This window comes from Telmatherina bonti, assembly GCF_933228915.1.
Source record: "Telmatherina bonti genome assembly, chromosome: 24".
NCBI lineage: Eukaryota > Metazoa > Chordata > Actinopteri > Atheriniformes > Telmatherinidae > Telmatherina > Telmatherina bonti.
In genome coordinates, this window is record NC_136633.1 from 14,961,413 (window position 1) to 14,988,455 (window position 27,043).

At 39.7% G+C, this 27,043-nt stretch overlaps 3 protein-coding genes across 3 annotated transcripts; all 3 read right to left on the reverse strand.

Moving 5' to 3' along the window:
- Positions 1-2,699: 2,699 nt before the first annotated feature.
- Positions 2,700-8,383, reverse strand: acadl (acyl-CoA dehydrogenase long chain). Its single transcript, XM_079263972.1, has 11 exons — positions 8,246-8,383; positions 5,925-6,104; positions 5,688-5,825; positions 5,433-5,597; positions 5,286-5,352; positions 5,047-5,211; positions 4,860-4,961; positions 4,655-4,768; positions 3,525-3,652; positions 3,366-3,452; positions 2,700-3,294 (listed from the first exon to the last, which is right to left on the reverse strand). The coding sequence occupies exons 1-11, from the start codon at positions 8,332-8,334 to the stop codon at positions 3,201-3,203; spliced, it is 1,329 nt and encodes a 442-aa protein (XP_079120098.1). The 5' UTR covers positions 8,335-8,383; the 3' UTR covers positions 2,700-3,200.
- Positions 8,384-10,111: 1,728 nt separating this feature from the next.
- Positions 10,112-12,902, reverse strand: mylz3 (myosin, light polypeptide 3, skeletal muscle). The gene is made up of 6 exons (XM_079263707.1): positions 12,776-12,902; positions 12,303-12,330; positions 11,156-11,299; positions 10,892-11,062; positions 10,716-10,793; positions 10,112-10,637 (listed from the first exon to the last, which is right to left on the reverse strand). The coding sequence occupies exons 1-6, from the start codon at positions 12,776-12,778 to the stop codon at positions 10,609-10,611; spliced, it is 453 nt and encodes a 150-aa protein (XP_079119833.1). The 5' UTR covers positions 12,779-12,902; the 3' UTR covers positions 10,112-10,608.
- Positions 12,903-17,538: 4,636 nt separating this feature from the next.
- lancl1 (LanC antibiotic synthetase component C-like 1 (bacterial)) lies at positions 17,539-26,761 on the reverse strand. The gene is made up of 10 exons (XM_079264173.1): positions 26,702-26,761; positions 26,282-26,403; positions 26,066-26,183; positions 23,415-23,625; positions 22,968-23,115; positions 22,728-22,874; positions 22,007-22,189; positions 21,694-21,870; positions 20,875-20,947; positions 17,539-18,000 (listed from the first exon to the last, which is right to left on the reverse strand). Exons 2-10 carry the CDS (start codon positions 26,366-26,368, stop codon positions 17,924-17,926), a joined length of 1,221 nt encoding a protein of 406 aa, XP_079120299.1. The 5' UTR covers positions 26,369-26,403; positions 26,702-26,761; the 3' UTR covers positions 17,539-17,923.
- Positions 26,762-27,043: the final 282 nt, after the last annotated feature.

Genomic DNA, 27,043 nt, shown 5'->3' on the forward strand with positions numbered 1-27,043 from the left:
ATGGCTTTTCTCATAATTCACACGAACATGCGGGAAGCAGAAGAGAACTGCAGGGTGTTGTTTCATGATTAAGGGAATTTCAATGACTCCAGTGATTAGACTCAGCCCAATCTGGCTTCAAAGGGGCTTGTAGACAAAACTTGGGATCCAATTTGCCATGCTCTCCTAATGCAATCTGTCAATCTCAATTTGGCCCAAATTAGGAAATACCTAATCTTAGGGGTAGGGGGCCGTTTCCAGTTCCTCCCATGCCTCTCAAACTACATTGACTTCTCGCTGTGAGTGGTCATACTGTGTGCCGGTTCCTGCCATGTAGTGCAAAGTGCTGCCAGATTGAAATCAATAAAGCTCACCATCACATGCAAAATGATCTATAAATATAATTCACTCTTGTCCAGATTTCTTGTCCTTGTCATGTACAATAAAAAAAAACCCACATGTGGCCAAATTCCTGTTGGCTCTTTATTTTTTTTTTCCTGAACAAGCGTGAGGAGCAAACATACCAAATTCCATCATGCATGTGAAGACATTGTTTTCATTACCTATCTTTTCCATAGCCATGGGTCTTATGGGATTGCGATTGGAATGCGCAAACACACAGATTTGAGTGGAGTTTCATGTGAGAGGAGATTCTCTTTTCATGAAGGACTGCTTTTCCATCTAGTGGTTCCTTGTCTGCTTGTGGAAAGTGATGCAGAGACAGAAAGGAGAGGGCTGGGCACGCAGACACATTTTTTCTGTTCTTTACCTACTGCGTGGTATTCAGGAGAAACTTCTGCAGGAAATATCCCACCCAACAGATGCATGATGTGACTAACATTAAAAATGCTTGATATATTTATGCAAGGTGTTTCCTCGGCTGGGTTGCTCCCACATCCACCATGCACCAGCAGGACATACATGCACTTTCATTTGTAATTCCTTTCATTCACATGTATATACACTTGTGCAAATTGGATTCTCTATATTTCCATACACACGTGGCTTCACGTTTTTTGCTGCAGTGGATGCAGTGCCGGTTTCAGCACCATGCAGGCGTGGACCAGAACAAAAGGCGCAGCCTGCAGCGGCGGCGATTGGCGCACCAGGACTCACCAAGACAACGCAAATAAATCCCATTTTCCCCTCACCTGACTGAACTACATTGAAAAATATAATAAAAACTAATAATAAAATCCTAAATCTATACTAGAAATAAACAGAATATCTTATAAGCTCCTGAAACTCAGGAGTCATATCTGAAAAATCACACACACATAACTGCACATGACACCACAATCCGCTCACACACCGCAGATGAGGATTAGTGAATCCAAATGCCAACAAGAATACAAAGACTTGGACATCTGCAGAAACTTTTTCAGCTGTCAGAGCTCAATTTCAATGGTTTCAACTCTTAATTCGTGATTATATGGACAACAAAAACGCATTTCCTTCCAGTAAATGACAGATAAAAGTGTTTCCAGTCTTACCTGGAGCTTTAAGCTGCTGAGCGGCACTAATACCCTTGTGTGTGAGAGGAGCTGTAGTGACAATGAGAGCTGTATGTGGCCCTGTGATCCCTCCCCTTGCATCCCAGGCTTTACCGTAAATGCGTCAATAGAAGCGCAGAGGGGATTACACAGACTGGAATTCGTGCAGCATCTTTGAGGGGTAACTATGCAACAGATGCATGGACCAATCCACATCAACTGATGAATACTGACATGCTTCCAGACAGTAGCTGCAGACTGAAATGTCAAGTCACTGTAAAAGGGCTTTTCCTTCTAAACCACAATGAGAGGCTGATTTGCAGTAAGAGGGAAGCTCTCTGTCCCTGCAGAGCTGAAAGCACCGGGGTGTGGCTGTTGCTGAGGAAAGACGGGGAGGAGGGAAGAGGAGAGGGAAGAGGGATGATAATGTGGGAAGAGTGCCAAAGGCAGAAGGAGGAGGGGGGAAAGATGGAGTGAGGAGTAGCAACACTTCAGTCCCCTGCAGGTGAGGCGTGGCAGGGCTCGACTGACACTGATGTGGCAGCAGAATCAAAAGGATTTGTGCATTCAAATTGGGTAATTTGGGAACAAAAAATCACTATCTACTTTATATAGATTTTTTATGGTGATGCCTTAATATAAAATACATAAATGTATAGAAAATACCACCTTTATCATATTTGCAAACTTAGTAAAAATGCTTCAGTATCCGCTCTGATTCTAATGTTTCCTGCTGTAAAGGAATCAAACAGGAGCCTGAGCATCCAGGTATGCTGCTGGCTTAGCCCCACGACTTGCTGCCACCTACTGATAGAAATAAAACAACACAGAAGATGCTGCCGTACCTCTGCAGCCATCTTCAGGTCTCAAACTGCCTTCAATAAAAAGCGCTAACATAAGTTAGCATAGATGCTTGAAGTTTAATATGGAAACTGGAAGAGAGGGGACTGGAGAATGAGGCGGCTGGATGTCCAACCCCGCCTTGTCAACATTTTGATTGGATCATGTTTTTCCTTCCGTCTAAATGGCCACAGCTAACCCTAAACCTGGCACTAACCCTAACCACGCCCATTTGACATCCAACCACGCCTACTTATAATCCAACTCCGCCCAATAGGCCCAATAGGCTCCGCCCAATCTCCAGGCTGCAGCCAGGGGTTATTGAACTGGCACACAAAAACAAACTTTGAAACATAAAAACATAAAATCAGCTTCTGTAGAAAAAAGTAAGATTGAAGTAATATTTTTTTTATTATTTATAAAAGATGCAGGAACTTTAAATTCATCATGATAATAATGATAGTGGACACAGAGTGGAAAAAGATATTTTATATTTATCAAATCAAGTGAACAGGGTGAACACACAGATTAGATCAACACACAACCAGCTAGCATACATTTATACAAAATAACTTTTAGTGCATTTGATCTAAATCTGCTCTTCTCAGTAAATTTACAGTCATACTGGACTGTGAGCACAACCAGTAACTGAACTGACTAAACTGGGATCATGACTAATAAAAAAAAAAGTCCTTAATCTGTAAGATGAAGCAGGTTTTTTTTTTTAGCATTAATACCATGATCAGATTGAATGAATTCATGCATTGTAAAACTACTTTTGGACTTTTTAAGGCTTCTCCTGGTCACATTTGTTATTTTTCAAACATTTCTAGACATTAATACAAAGCAGCCCCTCTCCCCAGTTGCTCCTCCGAACCTCTGAATATCTCACTTCTGGCTGACGATGCCGCGGGCGATGAGCTCTTTCATGATCTCATTGGTGCCGCCGTAGATAGGCTGAATTCGGGAATCGACGAATGCTCTGAAAACAAAGACATATGAAGCTTAATGTTAGTGGAAAAGAAGCAAATGTTGCTGCTTCTTGACACTTACTTGGCGATTGGGTATTCCCACATGTAGCCCCAGCCTCCATGGAGCTGCAGGCACTGAGTGGCCACCTTGTTCTGAAGGTCTGATGCCCTGGAGAAGAGCGGAGGAAGTTAGCATAAAGCCTATTTAGTTTAGAAGCTAGTACTTCCCGAGTGTTCATACCAGTATTTAGCCATAGAAGCTGTAGCGGGATCCAGACGTTTCTCAGAAAGGAGCTGAATGCAGTTATCGACAAACGCTCGGCCAACGCAGATCTCGGTCTTCAGCTCCGCTAGCTTGTGTTGCACAGTCTGTGGAGTAAAATATATGCATAAGGCTGTGAAAGCCTCACATTTTCCCTGCGGGAAAATTCCAGCTTAAGCTGCAGGCTACTCTTGATTCATCCATTTTCTGAACCACTTAGTCCACTTAAGAGTCGCGAGGGAGCTGGAGCCTATCCCAGCAATTTGCAGGTGAGAGGCAGGGTACATCCTGAACAGGTCGCCAGTCCGTCTCACAGCCATTCACACACACACTCATTTCTAGCACTGACTGTATATAAAAGATGGACGGAGCCTCCATGACGTCACCTGTAGGTTTCTGAAGAGCAGAATTGAAGCTCATTGGGCGGTCCCTACCATCGCTATCTTGGCAGCGTCACTCATGTTGTCTCTCCCAGAAAATACAAAAATGGGTAAAGAGGTAGAGCTGGGAGGGGGGCTGTGAGCGTGGGGGTGGATGATTGACATCTAACAAACTCCAACTTGCCTGTGGCTAAGAGCTAACTGAGCTAACCTGAAGCTAACAGAAGCTAACCAGCTAACAGAGGTAAGTGGGCAAAAGCAACGTCATGCTGTTAAGCAGCTAAAAACCACTGTTGTTCTACGTTCCTACTTATTGAAGCAGGAGATCGGACACCTGTCAATCAAAAGGACACGCCCCAAAACATGACAAATTTCAAGGTGAAATTACTTCTAAATGGAGGAGTTACAATGATATTTATTCTCCCCAGAGTGGTCATGAACATAAGCCTGACCTATTAAACCTAAAATGTTTTTTGTACCAAGCTATAAACATGATTATTTCTGCTACGAAGTTGGTCCTTTTAACATGGGAGTCTATGGGGATTTGCTCTGTTTCGGAGCCCCTAGTGGATGAGGGTGTAACTGCAATTTGGTGAGGCTGGAGACAAAATCTTGTCCTGAAATCTTTTGGACATACCATCATCATTACCTTGCCTCATTTTTTCCTTTTCATACCGCAAACTTGCAAAAAGAACCTCATACTTGGCAAAATCGCCTTCATCGACAGACCTGCAGGTGAGCAATGGTCTTCCCAAAAGCCTTCCGCTGCAACACGTAGTTTCTTGTTTCCTCAAACATAAACTCACAGCTTGCGATGGCCATGTCAGCGATCACTAGACGTTCCTGCGGCAATAAAAAAAAAAAAGGAAAGGGATGTATGATTAAATTAATTTACAGAGAAGATTGGTGACAGTGTAGAGATTCCTCGGGTCACCTGTGGCAGCTCGTTCATCAGGTAGTAGAAGCCTTTGTTCAGTTCGCCCAAGAGAGCACTAGCTGGCAGTCGCACATCCTCAAAAAACAGTTCCGCCGTGTCCTTGGAGAAGAAAATCAACATCCTGGCATCAAAGATGTGCGTGTCCTGATGGCTGATTGATAGATGCACAACTTGACTCCAGTACCTGTGCCTTTAGGCCAATCTTGTCCAACTTGCGTCCTTTCTGGAAGCCTTTCATGCCGTCCTCTACCAGGAACAGACTGATGCCGTGTGCTGCTGTCTTGGCTTCACGATTGGTCACGGTTACAACCACAACCAGGTCGGCCATCCAGCCATTTGTGATGAACACCTGAAGAAGCGAAAGCAGAACTTTGAGCTGCTTCTGTGACGGACTGAAGCATCTGGGATTTTAGGACATGACACCTTGTTGCCATTCAGGATCCAGTCGCTGCCGTCCTTCTTGGCGTATGTCCTCACACCCTGAAGATCACTGATGGCAGCAAAAGGGAAAAGGTTATCGATGGTGCAACACATTAGGTGCTTCACAATGCAGGAGTCTTAGAATGACACCTTCCTGCTCCTGGCTCTGTCATGGCGATCGCAGCGATGCATTTCCCCGCTGTCATGTTGGGAGCAAAGTGCTCAACTTGTTCCTTTGAGCCATATTTGACAATATAAGGCATGACGATGTCAGAGTGTAAGGCGAAACCCGGGCCACTGCAGTTGCAATACATTCTGTAGGGATAAAAAACAAGAAAAAGGATTTTGATCAACTTAGCTGGTGTAGTTGCAGAAATGAGTGTGTGATCTTTAAAGACGACTCACTGCTCCTCCCATGTGATAGCTGCAGAAAAAACATCTCCTCCGATGCCGCCATGCTCCTCGGGTATCATTACTCCCAGCAGGCCTTGCTCACCTGCCTTCTCCCACACCTCTCTGCTCACCTGACCCGCCTTCTCCCATCTTGGACAAGCATACACACAATCCAATCATTCAGCATCTTCAATGATGTTTTATCGACAAACACCTCAAACAGACTCAACCCCATTTCTCTTCACTTACTCTTTGTGGTGTGGAACCACCTCCTCTTGAAAGAAGCGCCTCACACTTTGCCTGAAGATGTCATGATCCTCATTGAAGATCCGGCGGGTCCCGATGTCCATCAGCGTCCTGGCACTGGAGGTCTCCGGGCGAATTGAGATGTTGGGCTGCATGTGTTCCTGGTGCTGACTATGTTGCTGTCTGGTAAGAGATAAAGGATGAAGAACCTTGTGCTCTGATGACAACAAGTGGCTGAGAGCAGCTCATCACACAAATATACTTCATCTTAAAAAAGAAAAATCTAACTTTGTGACAAATAATTCAGTACTTTAGAATTTAAATTTTCATATCCAATCCCAAATATGGAGGATTTACAAATTTAAGGTAACATAAATGAAAACAAATGTTATTCAGTGAACAAACCTTTACAATATAGCACAAGACTGAAACAAATAAATAGAATTTTTGGATCTATCTACAATAACTAGCTAAAGTTCCTAAAGTTTTTTTAGTTACAAAACACAATGGGTGACAATATGATGCTACAAGACTTGTAGAAAATGCCTTCAGGATAAGCTAAATAAAATTAGGCTAATAGAGAGTATAAACAACAACCCTGGATATGTAAAAAAAAAAAAAAAAGAAAATGTTTACAATCACAGAAAATGTAAAGAAATTTGTGTTTATTTCTGTTAAATGCTACGCTTGTAAGAAAAATGCATTTGAGTGCTGAGAAGCAGTTTCCCTCATTGAGAAAAGCAAGGCTTGTCATCACTGAAGGCAATAGCAACGCAAAGAGATAAGATTCTAAAGCTTTAGTTAGTTAGTTAGTTAGTTTAGTTAGTTTAGTTTTGTTTGTATCAGTCACAATCAGTTTGTCCATTTCCAAAAAAAGCAATCAAGTAAAACAAAAACAAAATAGGCAGAAGCAAATTATACAAATAACAAAAGCAGATGCATTACATACACAATGTGTGAGTTTTATAAAGACAAATCATTCATTAAGTTGTATATATCTCAAAATTAAACTGATTAATCATCTTTTTAAATAGAAATAAAGAATTACAATTTTTTTGTACCTCATTACTGAGTTTATTCCACAGTTGAACCCACCCGAAAGGACAAGCATCTGTTTTTCACCCCTGTCCTAGATTTTGGAACAATAAATTTACAACTGTATCTAAAAAGTTATATTTAGTCTGCTGAAGCTTAAAGTAATTTTGGACACCTTCTGGAAGAACACTTTGTTTAGCCTTAAACATAACTTGTATTGTCTTATAATAAACTAAATCATCAAATTTCATGAGTTTTGATTTAATAAATAATGGATGTGTGTGATCATAATATCCAACATTATTTATCAAGCGTATGGCAGGTTTTTGTAATAGAATAATGTCATTCAGAGTTGTCTTGTGGGCGCCACCCCACAGTTTAACGCAGTATGACACATACGGAAGTATTAAGGTACAGTAGATTATAGACAATACTTTTTTTGGGAATAAATCTTTAGTTTTGTACAAGATACAGAGTACTTTTGAAAATTTAACCTTTATGTAATGTACATTGTCTTTCCAGGTTAATTTAGAATCTATTATAACTCTTAGAAATTTCACATCAAAAACTCTTTTCAATTTCTATTCTTAAATTGACCTCTTTAAGTGACTCTTTTGTCCTTCCAAATATCATGAATTTAGTTTTAGATACATTCAGTGACACCTTATTTCTGTCAAACCAGGGTTTGAATAAAATTAATTCTGTTTCTATTAATGATAGAAGCGCACTTAATTTTTGCCTGAACAAACTAAAGTAGTATTGTCAACAAATATAACACATTTTAACAAACTACAAATATCGTTTATGAAAATAATAAAAAGTTTAGTATGCTTTCAATCATCCAATCCAACAGTCTAATTTTTCATTGATGCAACCCACATACACAACTTTGCTATTTTTACCAGCATTTTCATGACAAATATAGCACCATTTAAAATGGAAATTAAATATTGTTACTTTTTGTGCTTAATCTGGTTCAACCTAAAAAGAGCTGGTGCATTTCCACAGTTTTATTGCAGTTTAAAGGCCTCTACTTGCAGGTTACTTGTCACAACAACAGAAGTGTGTCAAAGGTTATTGTGACCCGCTTATCAGCTAACTTTGTCTATAACTGAAAAAAATTACACAAATTTCACAGTAGGACATAATATAACTAATACCACGTGAAAATACAGCTAAACAGCCCCGCAAGTAACATTTAACACTCATATTAGCTTTGATTATATATATTTCCATCAGAGAAAAAAATAACCATTTATGTTAATAAGAGTTTTAAGTAAAGAGAGAACCTTGCAGTAGCCGCAGAAAGCACCTGTCCGCGTCCCAAGACATTTCTCATCCCCAAAACGCATGGTTTGGTGATTTTTTTAATAAACATCTTCGCACAAAAAGCAACAACTGTGATCGACCTCAAGTGACAGGAACAAAGATTTTCTACTCATAAACCTACGTGAAGATATTTCACTCGGTGTCTTTATTCAACTGGCTGTGTGTTTAACAGAATGTGTGTAATTTTCGTTTTTTCATTAAATTGTTTAATATTTAAATGCAAATTGATTACAATAAATCAAATGCACCACTACTAACGATTTGAATAATATTTCTTTTGATAAACCTTCTCAAGTGTCAACAATCTGACCAAGTAAAAGCAACAGAGTGAGATGTCTGTTTTCCTGCTTTGGAAAGACGCAGCAATTTCTTCTTCTACGAAGCCCTACTGAGGATTTTAGAGCTAAGCGCTGCCCCCTACTGGAACATGGTATGCATGGTATGTGCACAAAGTAGTTGACAAAGACCCACATTCTGATTTAAATTAAATTAAATTAAATTAAATTAAATTAAATTAAATTAAATTAAATTAAATTAAATTAAATTAAATTAAATCATGCCATGACCAATCAGCAGACAAATATATCATGGGGAAAATATATAACACAAAGGTTGGGAAATCAAATAGCACTTTATTCCTGATAAAATTAAGCTTTGGGACATAAATCTATCTGTTAAAAAAGAAAAGAAGGACATAAATTGTACATTTGCTCTCAATCTAAGTCCACTTCCTTGAAGCCCCTCAGGGAGGCAGACTTTAATAAGAGAAGAGTTCCTGCATTTACTGTACATATGAGTTTGACAAGAGCACACGTCAATTGAAGGTTAATCTGACAGTTTTAGCAACTAGTTCCTTCAGAAATTAAGATTTTGACATGAAAACACATAACAGTGCAAGATGTCTCATAGAATACGACTAATTGAAGAAAAGTGAAAACGCATAGACAAGTTTCATCAACAATTTTAACAATCATTTAATTTGTTTCATATTGGGAAGTTTGGTCTGTTTATTAAGCAAAGTGCAGTAACAAGATCATTCTGAGCTCACAGAAATGTACTGACTTCTTTGTACATCCAAAAGCCCCAAGTTAAATCTTTCAGCATCCACGGTTCTAGCATCAAACCTACCTTTATTCTGTAGGGTCACAGGACAATTCTAACTTTAAAATGGATATTTTCTCCTTAAGCTGCACATGAATAATGGATGATTATTTTGTTTGCACATGACATGTTCAAACTATTTAAACTAAACTCATAAGGTTGCTATCAGCCTACTCAGGTCTGTCAATGCTCTCAGTGAACTGGCACAGATTTGTTTTGGTAAAGATTTGTGCTTTTCAGACAAAGTGAGGTGACCTGCCTTTGAACAAATCACTCATCTGGGTCACTTTCTGTGACACTTAAATATCAGAAGATTTTTTTTTCAACTGGACCTTCATAGCACCAAACCACAATGGCAAGAGATGTTTCTATTTATTTTTTTCTTCCATCACAAAGTTACATCTGAAGCAAAACAGATGGATAAAAGTGACTTTATGTGAAATATAATAAATGATGGTGCAGATTTTAAAAAACTTACTTGTATGAACATAAATGACACATTGGAATATATCCATGGTAGCTTTTGATTGGTTTGTACTTGTCTTAAATTGTTTTAATGGTCAAATTCCATTGAAATATTCAATATTCCTTTTGTTTTAGTTGCATAACTTCATGTAAAACTACACAAACTGTCAACCCATTGAGTAACTGGAATGTTTTAGAGTCATAGTTTTGCTGTCTGCAGGTGTGTGTGTGGGCAATGAAAGCTCAAGGATCAGCGCAGATGGGATGTACGTTGGAAAAATTTATTCTCAAGTGAACAGAGTGAAAATAAATAACGTTTTCCAGGGAAGGGGGAGACTTCTGGCGGTCGATCCACACCTGCTCTCCAGCACCTTTGGCATCGCTGGGCCAGTGATGAAGTGACTGAATGAGGTGGCGGTGGGAAGGGAGGGATTTACCCTCACTTGATGAGCGGTCACCCCTTCTCCCCCGTTCCTCACCCCATGTGGCGAGTGGAAAGACGCGCCCCGGTGGGTGGGAAGTAGAGGCCGGGTGATGGGTGGCTTACAATGGAGAGGCGATGTCCTGAGAGATGAGGGTTTGAGATGAAGTGGAAAGGAAAACAAAATAAACAACAAGGTGGGTTTGCTTCAACATCCCTTGTACATAGTCCTTGTCTTTCCTTGGTTGGTCTTTAAAAACAGTGTAGATGTCCTGAACACTATCGAGCTGTCTGTAGGCGAGCTACAGTTTCTTCAGCACTCCTGCTGCCGGCCTCTTACACAGACATGATGTGCTTGACGAAAGCTGCAGGAAGATAATCACATTAGGTTTCTGTTTTCTGTGACAATAAAAAAAATATTGAAGCGTGAGAAAAAGGCTCACCCTCATAGTGCACACTGCCGTTCTCGTCCTCCTGGCCGGCCATGAGGGCCTCAATCTCGGGCTCGCTCATCTTCTCTCCTGTGGACCCATAAGGATCAATGTCAGAGGTGCATTTCACATATGTTGCGTGCTAAGCAAACTATATTTGTACTCTCCCATATTTGGAGATGGCTCACCCAGAGTGGACAGCACGATGCGCAACTCGGCACCCATGACTGTGCCGTTGCCCTCCTTGTCGAAGACGCGCAGACCCTCAACGTAGTCGTCAACGGTTCCCTTGGGAAGGGCGTCGACCTCCTTCAGCATGGGCAGGAAAGCGTCAAAGTTGAGCCTCTTGTTGGCCATGTCTGTTGATTCACACACAAACGCTCATTTTAGTGGGAGAAACCACACCAACAAGCACATTTGAATGTTCTTTTTCCTTCCTTTTGTTCTCTTACCGTCGGGGGTGGGGTTGCCCAGAATCTTTGTAACATCCTTGTTGGTGGGGTTCTGGCCCAGAGCGCGCATAATATCAGCCACCTGATTGTAACCCACCTGGCTGTCACCAATTCTGTCAAAGAGACCAAAAGCCTCCTTGAAGTCTGGTTGGATGGAAGAGAAAACAGAAAGAGTTACACTTCTGACACAGCCTGCTCTAAGCAGCTCCTATTGATATTTCCAGCATGACAACACCGTCTTTTTCAGCGCCCTCCTTTGGCATTTTTTTTTTATTCTTTCTTTTACAAAAATTCTTAATCATCTGTGGCAGCTGTTTGGTGCCAAGCTGTACCAGAGGATCAGACATCCAAAGCCACATACACCCACCATTGTTCTCAGCTAATTGGGCGCAACAACTGCAAATGGCCAGGGATGAGAAAAACTGGAGCCCCTAACAAAGCTTCGCTATTCCTATGAATCCCATCCGGAGCTCAAAGTGACCTTTTTGACAGATTAATGCTCTTGCGTGGCTCCTGAACAGCAGCAGCAGCTGTCCCCCCCCTCCCTCTTCATTCCTGCTCCTGCATACAGTTTGGGCATCATCAGGAGCAAACTGATATACCCTGACAGAGAAACCCGGGGCCAAATTGAGTCACGAGTTGCACATAAGACATAAGAATGCTGACTGCAGTGTAATCAACACCTTCGTGAGATGAGCATAAAGAATAAGCACCAACTCTCCTCCTCTCTTTCTCTCTCTCTCTCTTTTTTTTTATTTTTAAAGAATTTAAACTTCTTTATCAACATTTAAAGTGCAATAACCCTATGCAAGCTTTGACACGTCCTCCATAGTTGTTTACAAAGGCTGAGGATGGTTTGGATTCTTTGTGTAAAGTGATGCCAGCAGGCCTACATCTTAAACTCTGACCCTAGGGATTAAAACCTCTGTGGATTGTAAAACAAGGTTAGGTCGTCTGAGAATAGACATCCTCCACGACAGCTGGACCAGCCAGAAGAATGGCGTCCATTATTGTGATCTTTGACCCCATTTCTAAGTTTTTAGCAGCTGATTTTACTCACAAAAAAAGTTTAAATGACTTTTTTTTTCCTGCTGGAAATGTTGCAAGTAAATATAATTAAATGTTTGAAGATATCTCCTTCACTTACCCTCAATCTGGTCCGCTGTGAACTCAGTCTGTCACCAACGAAAACAAAGAGAAACAAGGAAGAAACACATGTAGATGCAGGTATTTAGAGAAGACAGAGAAATGCAACATGTTTATGAAAGTACAAATAGCAAAGCCAAAGAACACTTGTGCTCAAAATAATTAGAAATACACACAAATGCTGATCTTATAGAAGATTATCTTGTTTTTTTTTTTTTTTGTTTTTTTTTATATACCAGCTCTCACAGACTTGTGGATCTATTCAAAGCATTGATACTGAGAGCAAAATCTCAGACAAATCTCCAGCAAAGATCCCAATTTTAGGGGAAACATATGAGAGCTGGTATCCAAACCAAACAAAAAAAAAAAAAAAAAAAAAAGGAGGGGTAAAAAAGTAAAAATACATAAAATAACTCCATCAGTACTGCCCCACCCAATAGGTCCAAAAATAGAGAGACACAATTTTGTACACACCATTTTTGGAGAGTTGGAGTTGGAGGAGCGGAAAGAAAGGAGATGAGAAGCTGAAGTCCCAAGACAGAGTGGTCCTGAGCCATGGTCAAAGCCCCCTCTTATTTATCCCAGGCATGTGATGTCACGTATGCAAATGGGGTGGATCAGATGACACGTTGGAACATCTTTAACTTTCTTAGGGAAAGAGGAGCCGTGCACCCTCGGAACGCCAGGAGAAGGCCTTTAGAAGGGGACGGGGCTATTTTTGGAAGGTCAAGAACTGTGTCAAGACTGTGTCGCGATATTCAGACTGGTTTTTTATTTCTTTACTGTGAAAAAGCCTTTAACTAGCTTGTTATTTGAAGCTATTGCTTCCAGGAGACGGTTCATGGGCGAAAAGGCGGAAAAAGTCAGCTGCTCAGCAGCCCTGCTTCAGACGACCTCCAGACCCAGAGAGATCATTACAGGGTGGTATTTTTAAACAGCGAGGCCGCCCCTCCTCTTATGGTTAAATGACAGCATGGTGAAAAGAGCCTGAAAAGTTGACTCCGCTCAGGCAGGTCTGGAGAATGTCAACTTTGGCTGGCAGTGAACTTGGAAGTAGCAGGTTTTAAAGAAGGCACAGAGACCACCAGCAACAAACGAGCAATAAGAGGAACTGCAGCGTTTTTTTTTGGGTTTTTTTCCTGTCGCTTACACTTGAACTCCTACATTCTAGTTGCAGACAGGTCATAAATCCCGCAGGGGTGATTAAATCACTTAATACTTTGATATAAACAATGAGCTTTGGCCTTTACAGTCAGCAGATCTTCATCCTGCTTTTTAAGATTCAAGATAATGTTGGACGTCACTCATATCCAATGTAAATACAATGAAATAATCAAATAAAGGAATGTTTTTTAAAAAAAATTTTTTTATGACTGGTGTTTTATGTCTCTGGGTAGAAAGAAAATTATGTGGAACAGAAGCTTAAGTTTCACTCAGAGCTTTCCATGGTGCTGATGGCAGCAACACAAGGAGACCTTTGTTTAAAGCCGCAGAACACTTCTGTAAAGGTCTCATGGATTCAGGCTCAAAACTGGCCCAAAATTCTTGACAATTTGCTTTGTTGTTTGAGATTTTGGTCCATATTTGGTCCATTTTGTCACAAAGTTCGACCACATCTCTGTTGGATGGAGACCTGGTGACTGCGGAGGGCCATTGGAGCGCATTGCGATGACGAAGAAAGCAGGTGGAGATGATGTGAGCTTTGCGACATGGTGCATCATCCTGCTGGAAGTTTCCATCAGAAGATGCTACACTGTGCTCAGAAAGGAGAAGAACATGGTCAGCAACAATACCCAGGTAGGCTGTTTTGTTTAAACCATGTTTAGTTGGTTTTAAAGGACCCAAAGTGGGACAAGAAAATATCCTCCAAACCATCACATAACTTGCAGCCTAAACCACTGATCCAAGGCAGGGTGCACCACCAATGTCTGACCCTGCCGTCTGAATGTGGAGCTGAAATCAAGATTCATTAGACCAGGCAATGTTATCTATCTTTTTGTGACGTCGCCAAAATGTGTGTTTATTTATTGTACTATTTGTTTAGATTTAAACTGGATATTTTCCCAGAAAATTGCCGCTCACCAGATATTTTCTCTTTCAAACCACTCTCTGTGAACACGAAGGATGGTTTTGTCTGAAAATGCCAGTAAATCAGCAGTTTCTGAGATAGAAAACCAATTACCAAGTCACCTCAGTATAATTTGTTCTTCATTTTGATGCTCGGTTTGTAACATAAATAATCTTAAGCATGTCTAGTTGGTTAGCTATTTGTGTTAACAGGCTAATGAATGGGTGGTTTGGGGACAAACAACAGTTATAGCTGAACGTAATTCAGCTTTATCAAAACTTTTTAATACACATGTACATCTGTTAAATGTTTAAGCATCATTACATAACATGCTGGTGTCTAATGAGGTGAATAAATACAAAATTCAAAAGAAGTTTCTGAATCATAAACCAGTAAATATTCTGGTTTAGTGACCACATGTATCTAAAGTCCTCTTCATCGAACTGTGAACAAACCTTGATGTATTTTAACTGTTAAATGTTATTATCTTTATTTTATGGGAGCAAATTTTTATATTTTACCTCCGAGGTGGAGCTCAAGTATTTGGAGGGATTGGTTTGTCTGTCTTTCTGTCTGTCTGTCGGTTAGCAACATTGTTGAAAAAGGTATGGGGGGATTTTAAATACTTTTTAAAGTGATCATATTTTGGGGAAGAATCCGTAACTATGGGGAAATGGAGATAATTTTGCCATTAGTGCTTCCAACTCAAAAAAATAATTCCCAGAATGAAAATAATAATGAAATAAAAAATAAAGAAAATAAAACAAGTACAATGGCATCAGTCTGTGTTCTGCGAGTGCATCTAGTTTACTTTAAAGCATTCAAATAAATGTTTTAAAATGATTTTTTTTCTTCTATAATTTTTCTTTTTTTTATTTTCCTATTTTGCTTTTACTTTCCCACATTTGTCTTTTGTCGTTTTGCTCTGAGCCGGCGAGGTTTACGGTATTTATTTACTCCTTTATAAACTCTACTTTTAACATTTCCCCCCAACTAAAACTAACTAAACTAAATTTGTTTCTCAATACATCAGATGTGAGAAATGAGCAATTTATTTCTCAAATCTTAATTTCTTTTACGCTTGCAAATTCAGGAAAATGACGTGTTTGACATGATGACACACTCCAAAACCCTCTGCATTCAGCATCAGTCTGTGTGACCCAAACAGGAAGGGCAGTTGTGCAATATACAGATCATTTACTGATTTGTCTTTACATTTCCATTTTAATTCAATTTTCTGATTTAATTTCTCACTTGGAACTAGTTTGTTTTTAAGACATTAGCAGGAGTCCATGCATACACAAAGAAAAATATACAGAACACTAACGCAGTGGATCTGTTAAACATCTATTTCTTTATGAAGCAGGAGTTGATCGGCTTGTTCATGAGGGTACGTTTGTTTAAAACATTTCTCTACTTATGCAATAACTGTTAGTTAATCTGTATGAAATGCAAGCTGTGACTTTAAAGCTTAATTTAGCCCTGCAGCTCCCACATACGTGTTTGATGTGATGATATGATAACTACAGCTGCACACTGTAAATGTAGAATATGTTAGCAGCCTTTTAAATAAAGTTTTTAAAAAAATGCAATGTTTTATATCAGTTTACATATTTCTGCTTTGAAGAGAGGAAAAAAATTTGGAAGAGAGCCTTTAACAAAGCAGATGTTAAAACAAAGTCTTTTGTTTGTGTCTGGTCTGATCTGCAGGCAGATCAGTTTAGCATCCAGATAAGGTGCAGAATGAGGTTTGTCTCACTGAAGTAAACAAGTACTTACCAGAGAATTAAAGTGTCTGAAAGTGAGTATATGATACTTTAAAAACAGCTTATTTAGTTCAGTGCTGATGGTGCATGACTGGAAGCACGCAAACACATGTACGGATGCAGTAACACCATGACAACGAGGTGGATGATTCTGCTCTCTTATGTGGTCACAAGACATAGTTATAATAATAATATTAATAATTATGACAATAACAATTTCCTTTTTTTAAAAGTTCTTACTACTATCTGTGGATGCAGGTATGATCTGTCTTTATAGCAGCCGTTTTACACAAGAGAATCGCATCGCCTGAATATCACTGTCACTCAGTTTTAGCCAGCGATTCGTGTCCGCTATGTATAAAAAGTTATGTGGATTCTCTAACTATTCAATAATCAATATTCACATTATAAAATCCAAATTCTCGAACATGTTAAATGCATGATTAAAACAACATGGCAGTATGACATCTGATACATGTCACTGGAGATGCTGCTAGTCATTTATGGACCCAAAACTTCCAGCAGCTTCAATAATCTGCTAAAATTCACAGAAATACACCCCATTAGGTCTCATAAGTAAAGAAAAAAAATAGTCATATCAAATTATTAACATGATTTAGGAATAAATGCTTTTTAGCCCAGAAAAAAGAAGTGAAAAAGGTGGATTTATATGTGTAGCAACAATACACACGACATTTCCCCAACGGTGTGAGAAGCTGCTGTGAGGTGAACTTGTCATCGGCTTCTTGCTCATCATCAGAGGAAGAACACTGGAGGACATTTGTAAGAACGCGTGAACTGAAGCAACAGTTGTGTTCAGGAGGTCGCCTCGCCCCCCCCCCTCCCCTTCACCCTGCACAGATGAGCTCTATTTTTACTCCCATTCCTGTTCCTGTTCTGGGTGTTGGATTTCTCCAGCACTGTGGAGGGAGGGTGGAGGGAAAAAGAAAAAAAAAAAAAAAAATATTGACGCTCCTGTTTCTCAAGGGTCTCTTGTACAGTAACCACAGCCCTCTTCAGCTCCTCCAATTTCCAACTGGCTCTGGCTCATAAACAAGCAGGGGGCTTAAAAAAAAAAAAAAAAAAAAAAAAAAGAGCATAGCATTGTGTCACTGGGTGGTTTTCAGAGTGTTTCATGAGCCTAATCTGGATTTATGGAGGCAAATGGAACACAATGGAACAGATAAAGGAATTTAAACAGCTGTATATAAAATATTTGGCATCAGGCTGCAGAGATGTTTGTGTTCCACATCCATCTCCCTGCTAAATATGGAGCATTTCATCCAATCAGCACGAGGGCTGCTTGTAAAATGTGGTTTGCTGACCGGAGAGCTCTCCGCTGCCCTCTTGTGGCGTTTGCTTACCTCTGCATAACCATGACCCGCTCACACAAAATGGAGTGGCTTTAAAGAGTTTATTTCAACAAATGCTCGGGGGAGTTAAGCCTGAATCACATAGCACAGTTCATACTGCAACTAGCTTAATTTTCTAAAGCCTCCTGATTAAACTTTGAGAACACATAAATGTACAAATACGCATTGTCTCTACATTTTCCTCCCATCTAAATTAGTCTGATATCATTCAAGTCATCTCAAAAACAAGACATTAAAAAGGAAGTTACAGAAGCTTTCAAGCTGCACACCAGATGAAACAATCAGAGGAATCCTTTTGTTGATAAGACGGCAGTTTGCAGTGAGGAAGAGCGGGAGGTTTTCCGATAAATGCAGTCTGTCCTTGCATGCAGAGTGAGCTGCCTTCTTGTTAGACGTTCTGCAGCATGCGCACCTTCTACACCTCAAACGCAGGGAACCGAGCTCTCAGCGGCTGCAGAAGGTCTGCTAAGAAGTAGATGGTGCCAGCCATACCTGCAAACAGGAAGCCACAACTATTAACAATTGTAGTGATTTCGATTTTTCTATATACATTTTAGTTGGTTCAACTTACAGCAGATGGTTTTATTTGCAACACTATCCCTCATTCTGAGTCAAGGTTGGTATCATTATCAGGATCATCCACCAGTTCCTTTTAGTTTTTTTTAACTGGGAGTCTCCGATGGTCCAGTTTTCGGTTTTGGTTCTTTGGTTTGATCTTTTGTTTGGGGAGCAGCGCAGATCCTACGGCCCATTGCATGGCTGGTTTGAAACTGCTCCCTTCTTTTGCTTATTTCGGCTAGGGCTCCCTTCGTCTTTGGTTGCCGTGGTTTTCTTTAATAAACTCTTGTTAAATATTGCTTGTTGGCGGTGGTCTCTCTTATAAGCTATGGTTCCTATTTTTGAGCCGTATTATTGTTTTGTTTAGGGAACACAACAATTATAAATACAATTCTACCACATACTTTACATAATTAAAGATGTTTTGATACTTTATTTTCATTTTCCGTTGCGGTGTCGAATAGTCCAAGTAAGTAAAGTAAATAACATGTTGGGAATGGAATAATCTGGTCTCAGATACTCTCACGACTCCTAACAAACACCTTAATATTTTTGCAAATGAAACAATTTACATTAAAAAAAAAATTCCTCCAAAAACAAAAACTCCAAACTTCACAAAATTGAATCTGATTTAGCATCCATGTATAACTATATTAGTTTGACAAATCCTCAGCTTTAACATACATGTTAACATGTTAGAACCTAGGGCTGTGACGATATGCTTTTGTCCCGATTCCGATCTTTTGGGTGCCGATACAATTCCAATTGCGATTCTCAAAATTCTTCAGTATTGCTGATTTTTGTAGATTAAAAACAAACAAAAAACAATTACAATACTTCTTTTTGCTAGTAATTTTTCTTGATTTCTGTTAGGAGTAAACACAGTAACCAGACCATCATTCTGCTGCTATAATGTCCAAGAAGACAAGTAAAAAGATGAATAAAAAACAATAAAAAATGACAAAAATCTTTTATCGTGGATTAATTTTATTTAACTGAAAAAAAATCCATTTTTAAAATTGTGAAACAAAAAGTCCCGATTTTCGATTTTTCAATTCAATTTTTCCCACCCCTATGAGAACCACTAATGCTTTAGCTGGACGCTGAATATCCACTGCATGGAAACACTCAACTGGACTCAAACAGGTAAATAAGCTGCAAGTGCTTTATCTGTTGATGCTAAATCACTAAACCTGTCAAACATTGTGTATTGTAAAACACCTTGTTTTGACCATTTCAACTTTACTCACTTAAAATCCTGACTCGACAAACAATTAATGAAAACTTTCAGACAGCATCTGTGCAGAGAATTTGGATAAGGTTGAATGTACAATAATCTCCTACATAGAAAATTAGAGGCAGCAGAATGTTTTAAATGCTTTCCTCACACAATCCACAGTATCACACCTACTCTGATACCCTCCTCTGCATGGATAGTGGATATAAAAAGTGTACAAAGCCTTGTTAAAAAGAAAAAAAAAGAAAAAAAAGAAATACTTTACTAAAATACTCTTGATTGGGTAAAAGCCTGGTACTTCTCCAGTCTTCATTGCAGACATGCTTCAGATGAGTCCGACTGGGAAGGCATCTATTGTGCACATATTTTAGCTCATTTTATTCTTTGAGATTTATGGTTGGGCCATTTTAAAACTTTTTTATTTTCTTCCAGTTAGTCTTTCTTTCATTCTTTTGGCTTGATGCTTTGGCTCATTACCATGTTGAAAGGTGAAATTCTTCTTTAGCTTCAGCTCTCACAGATGCCGGAAGGTTTTAGCCAAAATTCCCTTCGCTAAAAGCCTGGTTCCAGCTACAAGAAAGCAACCCAATACATGACACTACCACTGCCGTGTTTTGTTTTTGTTTATTTTTCTCACATGGCCACGCACAAGCAACATAAAACTAGACGAAACAAATCAAAAGTACGTCTTAATGCACCACCATGCTTAACAAGGAGCAGGAAGAAAAAAAACCGAAAATACCAGCCCTTTTTATAAAAGATACCAACAGACGATCTGTCAAACAGGCGTAGTTGTCAGGTCGGTTCTGAATTCAAACTGTGGATCACATGGCATGTTATGTTTTATAATAAAGTTCTGCAATGAGGAATATTTTTCCAGCATTGTTGACAGTTGTAATATATTGGGCTTTTTTTTGATGATACAAAGTTGTTGTTTTAGGGGTAGATGGGCCAAAAAGTTGAGCCCCACATGCTTTTGGGGGACTTGATGTTTCTTTGCTTTGCACACTACAAACAAGCTTGTATGTTTGCTCTTTTTCTTTTGCATTTGTTGCTCCGTCAGCATTGCTGTGGGGGCAGCGATCCTCAAGTCTTGGTCCTCGAGGGACTAGTGCCCTGTAGCTTTTCCAAGTGTCCCTGCTGGAACACACGTCTGCTAAACACACATTGATTTGAATCCAGTGTGTTGCAGCAAGAAAAACATGGAAAGCCTGCAGGACACCAGCCCTAGAGGACCAGAATTGAGGATGCCTGCTGTGGAGGTGTGCACACTTTTTATATCCACTGCATACTGGGACATCGGTAATGGTTGAAAAATGACCTTTGGAATAAGGCAAAGAAAGAAAAAAACAAATATCAAGAGTTCATTGTGGTTTTCTGGCATGAGATTGCAGCACATAACGATGTGGAGCTGACTATGCAGACATATGGCTGACAGAATAAGCATTAAATGGGCCAAACTGGTGAAAATTGGAAAACCAATGCAAAGCTCTGTAACCCTGAAAATAGCTTCCAATACACATTCTGACTTCAAATGAGTGGTTACATAACAGCTTCTTATCTTGCATTACCTTCAAAAAGAGAGAAGGGTGTGTCTGGTGTCCGGCATCCATGCCTGCCATAGTTCATGCACCAGTCTGCGAACTTCAGAGACAAAGAGACACAGAGTGCATCAGTGATGTGAAGCTGGACCGTCTCAGGAGAGTTCTGAGCAATGTCAACAACTTCTCCGACCGGCGTCTGTCGTGCTATCTGATTAGAACTAGAATTAGAACTGCGACGCCACTCTGTTGCAGTTGGAGGATGAAACGCAGCCAAGGTTGCACATCTAAAGGATCCGTTCCCTTCTTCTGTATGCAGATTTATATTAACGAAAGCCTACATGTGGGACTTGTGCCACCTGGAGCGCATCCAAACAGATCCTGTCACTGTACTGCTTCGGCTGCTTTGACGCCGACTCACACGGACAGCTACCAACAAGTCGTCAATAAACATAAAAGTCCCTGCCTCTCACGTGCCCGTCATTTCCCCGAATAATTTTTAATTTTAGGGCTGGCGAGCAGCCAGCTGTGATATGAACAGCCATGCTTTTAACAAATTAAAAGCGACTTTCATATCTTACATCAAAGCCAGAGAAAAGCAAGGATGGATACAACACAGAGCCTGAAAGAGGGATTATAAAACGACTAATTGCGTTTGTTGTGGTTTTATATGTGTAGTGGCTCAGAGAGGATGTCCACATTATGGGTAAAAATGCAGCAACATCACTTAATGAGTCTGATTATGTTTTATAATGGAATAAAATGGCAAAAATGTTGGCGTAAATATCCACAAAAAAAAGTTTCCAAGATAACTGACAATGAAACAACCTTCTTTTTGTGTGCTCTCACCATGCAGGCTCTGTACAGCTGCTTTGGGTCCTGTGTTTGCCTATAGAGCGCCAGGAAGGTGTAGGCGTTACCTGCTGCACCGTGGCACAGCCCGTAGCCCTTTTTCAACAAACCCCAGTGCCATACCACCTCACCACACTGCAGAGCGCCCTCCAAGTACTGCGGGATACCAAAAGCCTGGAAAAGGGGGACAAATTACAACATGCCGTTCATAAACTCTACCACAAGATGGCACTGTAACCACATCAACAATGCATTGGCTGAAGGAATGACCTTTAATAACTCAGTTCTTATTTGTTGCATAATTATGTACCTTATATGCCTGCAGGAGCATGTAGATAACTCCCGGAGATCCGTGACACCAGTGCACCAGCAGGTCTCGATCGTCCCCAATGCATGGAGGGTAGTTCCCTGAGGGGAACTTGAGACGGCACACGTGATCGACGCTGGGCTTCACCAGCCTGTGAACATGCTCCACCGCTGAGACGAAGCCTGGCTGCAGGGAGGAGAGAAATTGTTTTTAGCAGATGATTAAAAGGTAACAAACTGGCACAAAAACAGTATCCCAACCTCACATGAGGATTTGCTTATTCTTCAGTTTAATCACAATTTGAAGTGAATGTTTTAGCAGAAGACATGAACTGACACACTGCCAAGTTTGTTTAAGCTCAACTATAGCAACAGTGAACATCCTCATGTCAAAGATACTGTTCCTCTCTTGTATGTCGCAATCTTAACCCTGCTCAAAAGCATTCTTATCATTTACAGGAATGACTTTATGATTCTATGGTCGATGAACCTTGGGTTTCCATCAAGTATGATGCATCGATCTGTTTTGCTCTTATACTATGGTCTAAAAGGGGTGTGCTCTATGAATCCTGTCTTCCAGGCTTCAACACTGCAGCACCCTAAGTCATCTGAAAGAGAATCTGTAGTTGAAATTGGTTGAAATTTTGCAGTTGAACCAACAAAACTCTTTCTTGTTGCGGTAAGAGTCAAGGAAACACTAATATACAAGTAGAGAGTCACTACACCTGCATGAGGAAATAGTAAATGCCAGCGAGGCCGTGGGCAGCACCGACATACTGCTCCTGGTACCACTCGTACATCAAGGGGCTCTGGTTTTGGACGCGGAACTTCCTGCTGAGGTGCTCGCCCGACGCCAGCACGGCCTCGCTGATCTGACGGAGGAATCAGCACATTTAAGCTCAAAGGATGATTGAATCTGTGCACCTGCACGAGATTTTTTCCCTCTACGGATTGCAGTGCACTACCTGCTGGATATACTGCAGCGGGATCCTGTCTTGCCCAAGCTGCTGGTTGATGAAGACAAGCGCGTAAAGGTAGCCCACTCGCCCATAAAGCATCTCATCTGGCAGTCCCCCCGAACCCTTCACCACTGTCTGGTGATATTGCATCAGCCTGGAGGAGAGTCAAAGGAACATGAACGTTTATGTGGCAAAGTTACAATGACTTGAGTATAGTTGTATCATAAAGCATAATCACGATTCCAACAAGTGGGAGTTAAATGAACTGGATGTGGTCCATTAAACGAGACACATCATCTTCATGTGAGTACATTCGATAGATCAGGATCAATTCATCACAAATACGTAAGAAATATGAGAAATTTGGCAGAATTAAACGGGACAAGATGGAAGAAAAACAACCAAAAAAAACCTGTTAGACGGTTTTAACTTCGGCTGTAAATAAGCGCTGACCTGCTGATGCACTCATCGGCCTCTTGCATCCTCTGAAGGCGACAGTAGACCACAGCAGCAATGGCCAGCGGCCCCGCATCACCACAAAGGAAGGTGACGTCATGGCGACGAGTCAAACACTTCAGGCTGTGGCTGACGTATTCCAGTGCTTTCTGGAGGAATGACTCTTCTTTAAACACACTGTGGAGGTGCAGGTAGAGCAAGGCGATACCTGTGAGTGAACAGAAGCACATCGCTGCAAAGATCTGGAACGTTTCAAGTCAAAGTCGAATTTTTCTTTTTCATAGAAGTAAATAATCGAAAATGAGGCAACGAGGAATTGATTTGTCCTCTCAACAGTTTTTACAAAACTTCTGATAAAGAAAATGAAAAGAAACAAACATTTGGTTTCTCAGGTTCTAGTTTTTACAAATATGTTAACTTTTAGCACTAATAAACTAATGAAAGCATGTTGGCAGAACATGGCTGACTGCGTAGTCGGCAAATGATATAACGTTAATTTATCGGACAATATGAATCGAAAGTAGGGCTGTTACGATATACATTCACCCCGATTCAATTTGTTTCCAATTTTTTGGGTGCTGATTCGATTTAAATCACAATTCTCAAAATTCTTTGATAACGCTGATTTTTGTAGATTAAAAACAACAAAAAAAAAATGTATAAACTTTCTTTTGCTCGTCATTTTTCTTGACCATCATTCTGCTGCTATAATGCCCAAGAAGCCAAGTAAAAAGATCAATAAAAACAATAAAAATGAAAAAAGTTTTATATTGAATTATTTTTATTTATATGAAAAAAAAAAAAAAGTTTTTTTCAAGAACATAAAAATTGATTTTGAAATTGCAAAAACTTCTGATATCTGATTTTTTTTTTAAATTAAATTTTCCCACCCCTAATGAAAAGTACTTGATTACATGGTTACAGCCCAGACGTATCAGGCACAACTTCCTCAGTTGCTTCTTTATATGTGATTTCGAGGATAGCCCCTGTCCTCTTTATGTGAACACACAAGTAGCTAGATGCTCCATAAAGTCATGTTTTGGGAGTTTTGCCATGTGGGAGTATTATTATTAACCTCATTATTTCAGACGACCCTAATGGAGCCAAACAGACTGATAACAAGTCAAGAACAAGTAGAAAATCATACTTAAAGCTGTCATTGAAAAGACTTTACGTCTTTATCAATAGGATGAGTCAATCCCTAAAACACTCTCTCTTCTTAACACCCCTCTCAAGATCCCCACATCAACATTGTCAGAATGGGTGGAGGCATTTTCCAAGAGAACCGATTGGTCAGGAGGTGGGGATTTTAAACTCACTGATCTCTTATCCAGAACATAAGCTGCTCCAGAGCAGTTTCACTGTTTAGCATGAGTTACCATGGCGACATACTCCGGTAAGAAGTGAACCAGCGTTGTAGTACGGAAACCTCAGGGTTAAACCTGAAGTTCCCTTGATAAGAGAAAATCCAGCTTTGTAGTACAGGCCTCAGGTGCTGAACTGGCCTACCTGTAGTCCAGATGTATCACTGATAGAAGACATTTGGTGCATCATGAAAAAAATCATGCAATAATTGCCATCAAATTTATAATGAGCTGAGCTTTTCCTTGAAAGGTTAAAATGTCCCGGTTTCAAATGGTCTTTCAATGTTATTTATTAAGGCTGTGACGATACGCTTTTGTCCCGATTCTATTTCAATTTTTTGGGTGCCGATTTGATTTAAATTGCGATTCTCACAATCCTTCATATTACTGATTTTTGTAGATTAAAAACAAAATAAATGTATAAAATATATATTTTTGCTTGTCATTTTTCTGGAGTTCAATGAGGAAAAACCAACACAGCAGCCAGACCATCATTCTGCTGCTGTAATGCCCAAGAAGACAGTAAAAAGGTCAATAAAAATAACAAAAAATTTTTAATGGACTATTTTTATTTGTTTGAAAAAATAATATATTAGAAAAAAAAAATCAATTTTAAAATTGTGAAGCAAAAAAAATCCAGATTTTTAATTATATTTTCCCACCCCTATTATTTATATTCTGCAGCGTGCAAAATACAGTTTTATGGGATTTGCAAATGATTTCATTCTGGTTTTATTTGACATTTTATAAAGCATTCAAACTTTTGTGTTTCAAATTGGGATTGCATGTTCACATTGTCAAAAGACAAATATCTTTGTTAGATTTATTTTGACCAGGGGTGTGACAGCACTGCATTTTGAGTACTTCCAGGGCTCTTTTTACACATAGTATCCATCACTTTTATTTCGTTCCATGTCCGTTAAAGGCCTGATGACTTCGTTAGCATTCTAAGCATTTCATTCAGACATAGACGTTGCTAAAAACTGATCAATTTACTCGATACTCACTGAAGAAGCATCACTGCAACACAAAAACAAATGCCTCCCAATCACATGTTTATAGACAGCAATTTTTTAAAACAACATAAATCCTCAGAACAAAGGATAAACAGCACCAAAGGTCAAACCTATACTTTGAACATGATCATGGCTGATTCTGATTAAACTAAACTCAGCGGGTTCTTATTTCATAGCCATCACCATCATTATAGGCAGCCCTACATCTAGACATTAACAGCTATATTCCTTGCAATCATCTATACCAAGCGTGTAATTCTGTCATCACCTGCCCAGCCTGTGTATGCAGTGCAGTCTCTTGGATCAGCAGACTTTAGTCCATTTTCCATGACAGCTAAAAGCTCGCTGACCTTGCTGCTCAGCCTCTGGGCAAACTCTGCTGTAATCTGTCAGTGAAAAGGAAAAAAAAAAAAAATAAATAATGAGGTGAATCTGAGACACAAGTGCATGCACTACACCTGCCTAAGCACCATCAGTGCATTACCTTTCCCTGAGAGTCAAACAACGCTTGCGTGGATGCAGGACTCCCATCATAGTCAGGATATGGATTCCTCAGGGCTCTTGTATCCATTTTCACAGCCTTGTTACGGCTGCAACACCTTAAATCTGGGTCAGACAGAAAGTAATTCACACAGGGAAAATGTAATGACATAGAATGTTTAAAATAGCCTGTGCTGAAAATAAATAAATAAGGACACAAAATGCAGTGAGCTGATGGTGCAAAACTACACGCCCACAAACTTCCTGCGCTGCAGCAACCAGACTAGCAGCTAAAGTTAGCAGCTAACAGCTAGCACTTACTAGCGAGAAATACTGAATAAAGCTGGAATGAAAGACGTTACGGCGTATAATCATAAGAATGAAGAGAAGTACAAGAAGAAATATAATGCACATGGAAAGGTACCTCTGCAAGTACGTCTATGTTGTTGATGATGATAATGATGATGATGATGTTTAGTCTTCTTCGTGTTTAATCTTAATGAAGTGATAACAGCAACTAGCTAGTTCGCTACTGACATCTCCTGGTCGGAAGTGGTACTACAGCACATTTAAGCGCAGCGACAACAAAAAAGACATTTAAAAAAAACAAACAAAACAAAATGGTAATTACATGAATAAAAATAGATACAACAATTATCTGTATAACACAGAAACATATGTGCAAAACAAAGTTCTTTTGTGAATAAATAAAATGGGATGACAAAGAAAACCATGCAAACCATTGTTGCTATCCAAGATTAAGGAA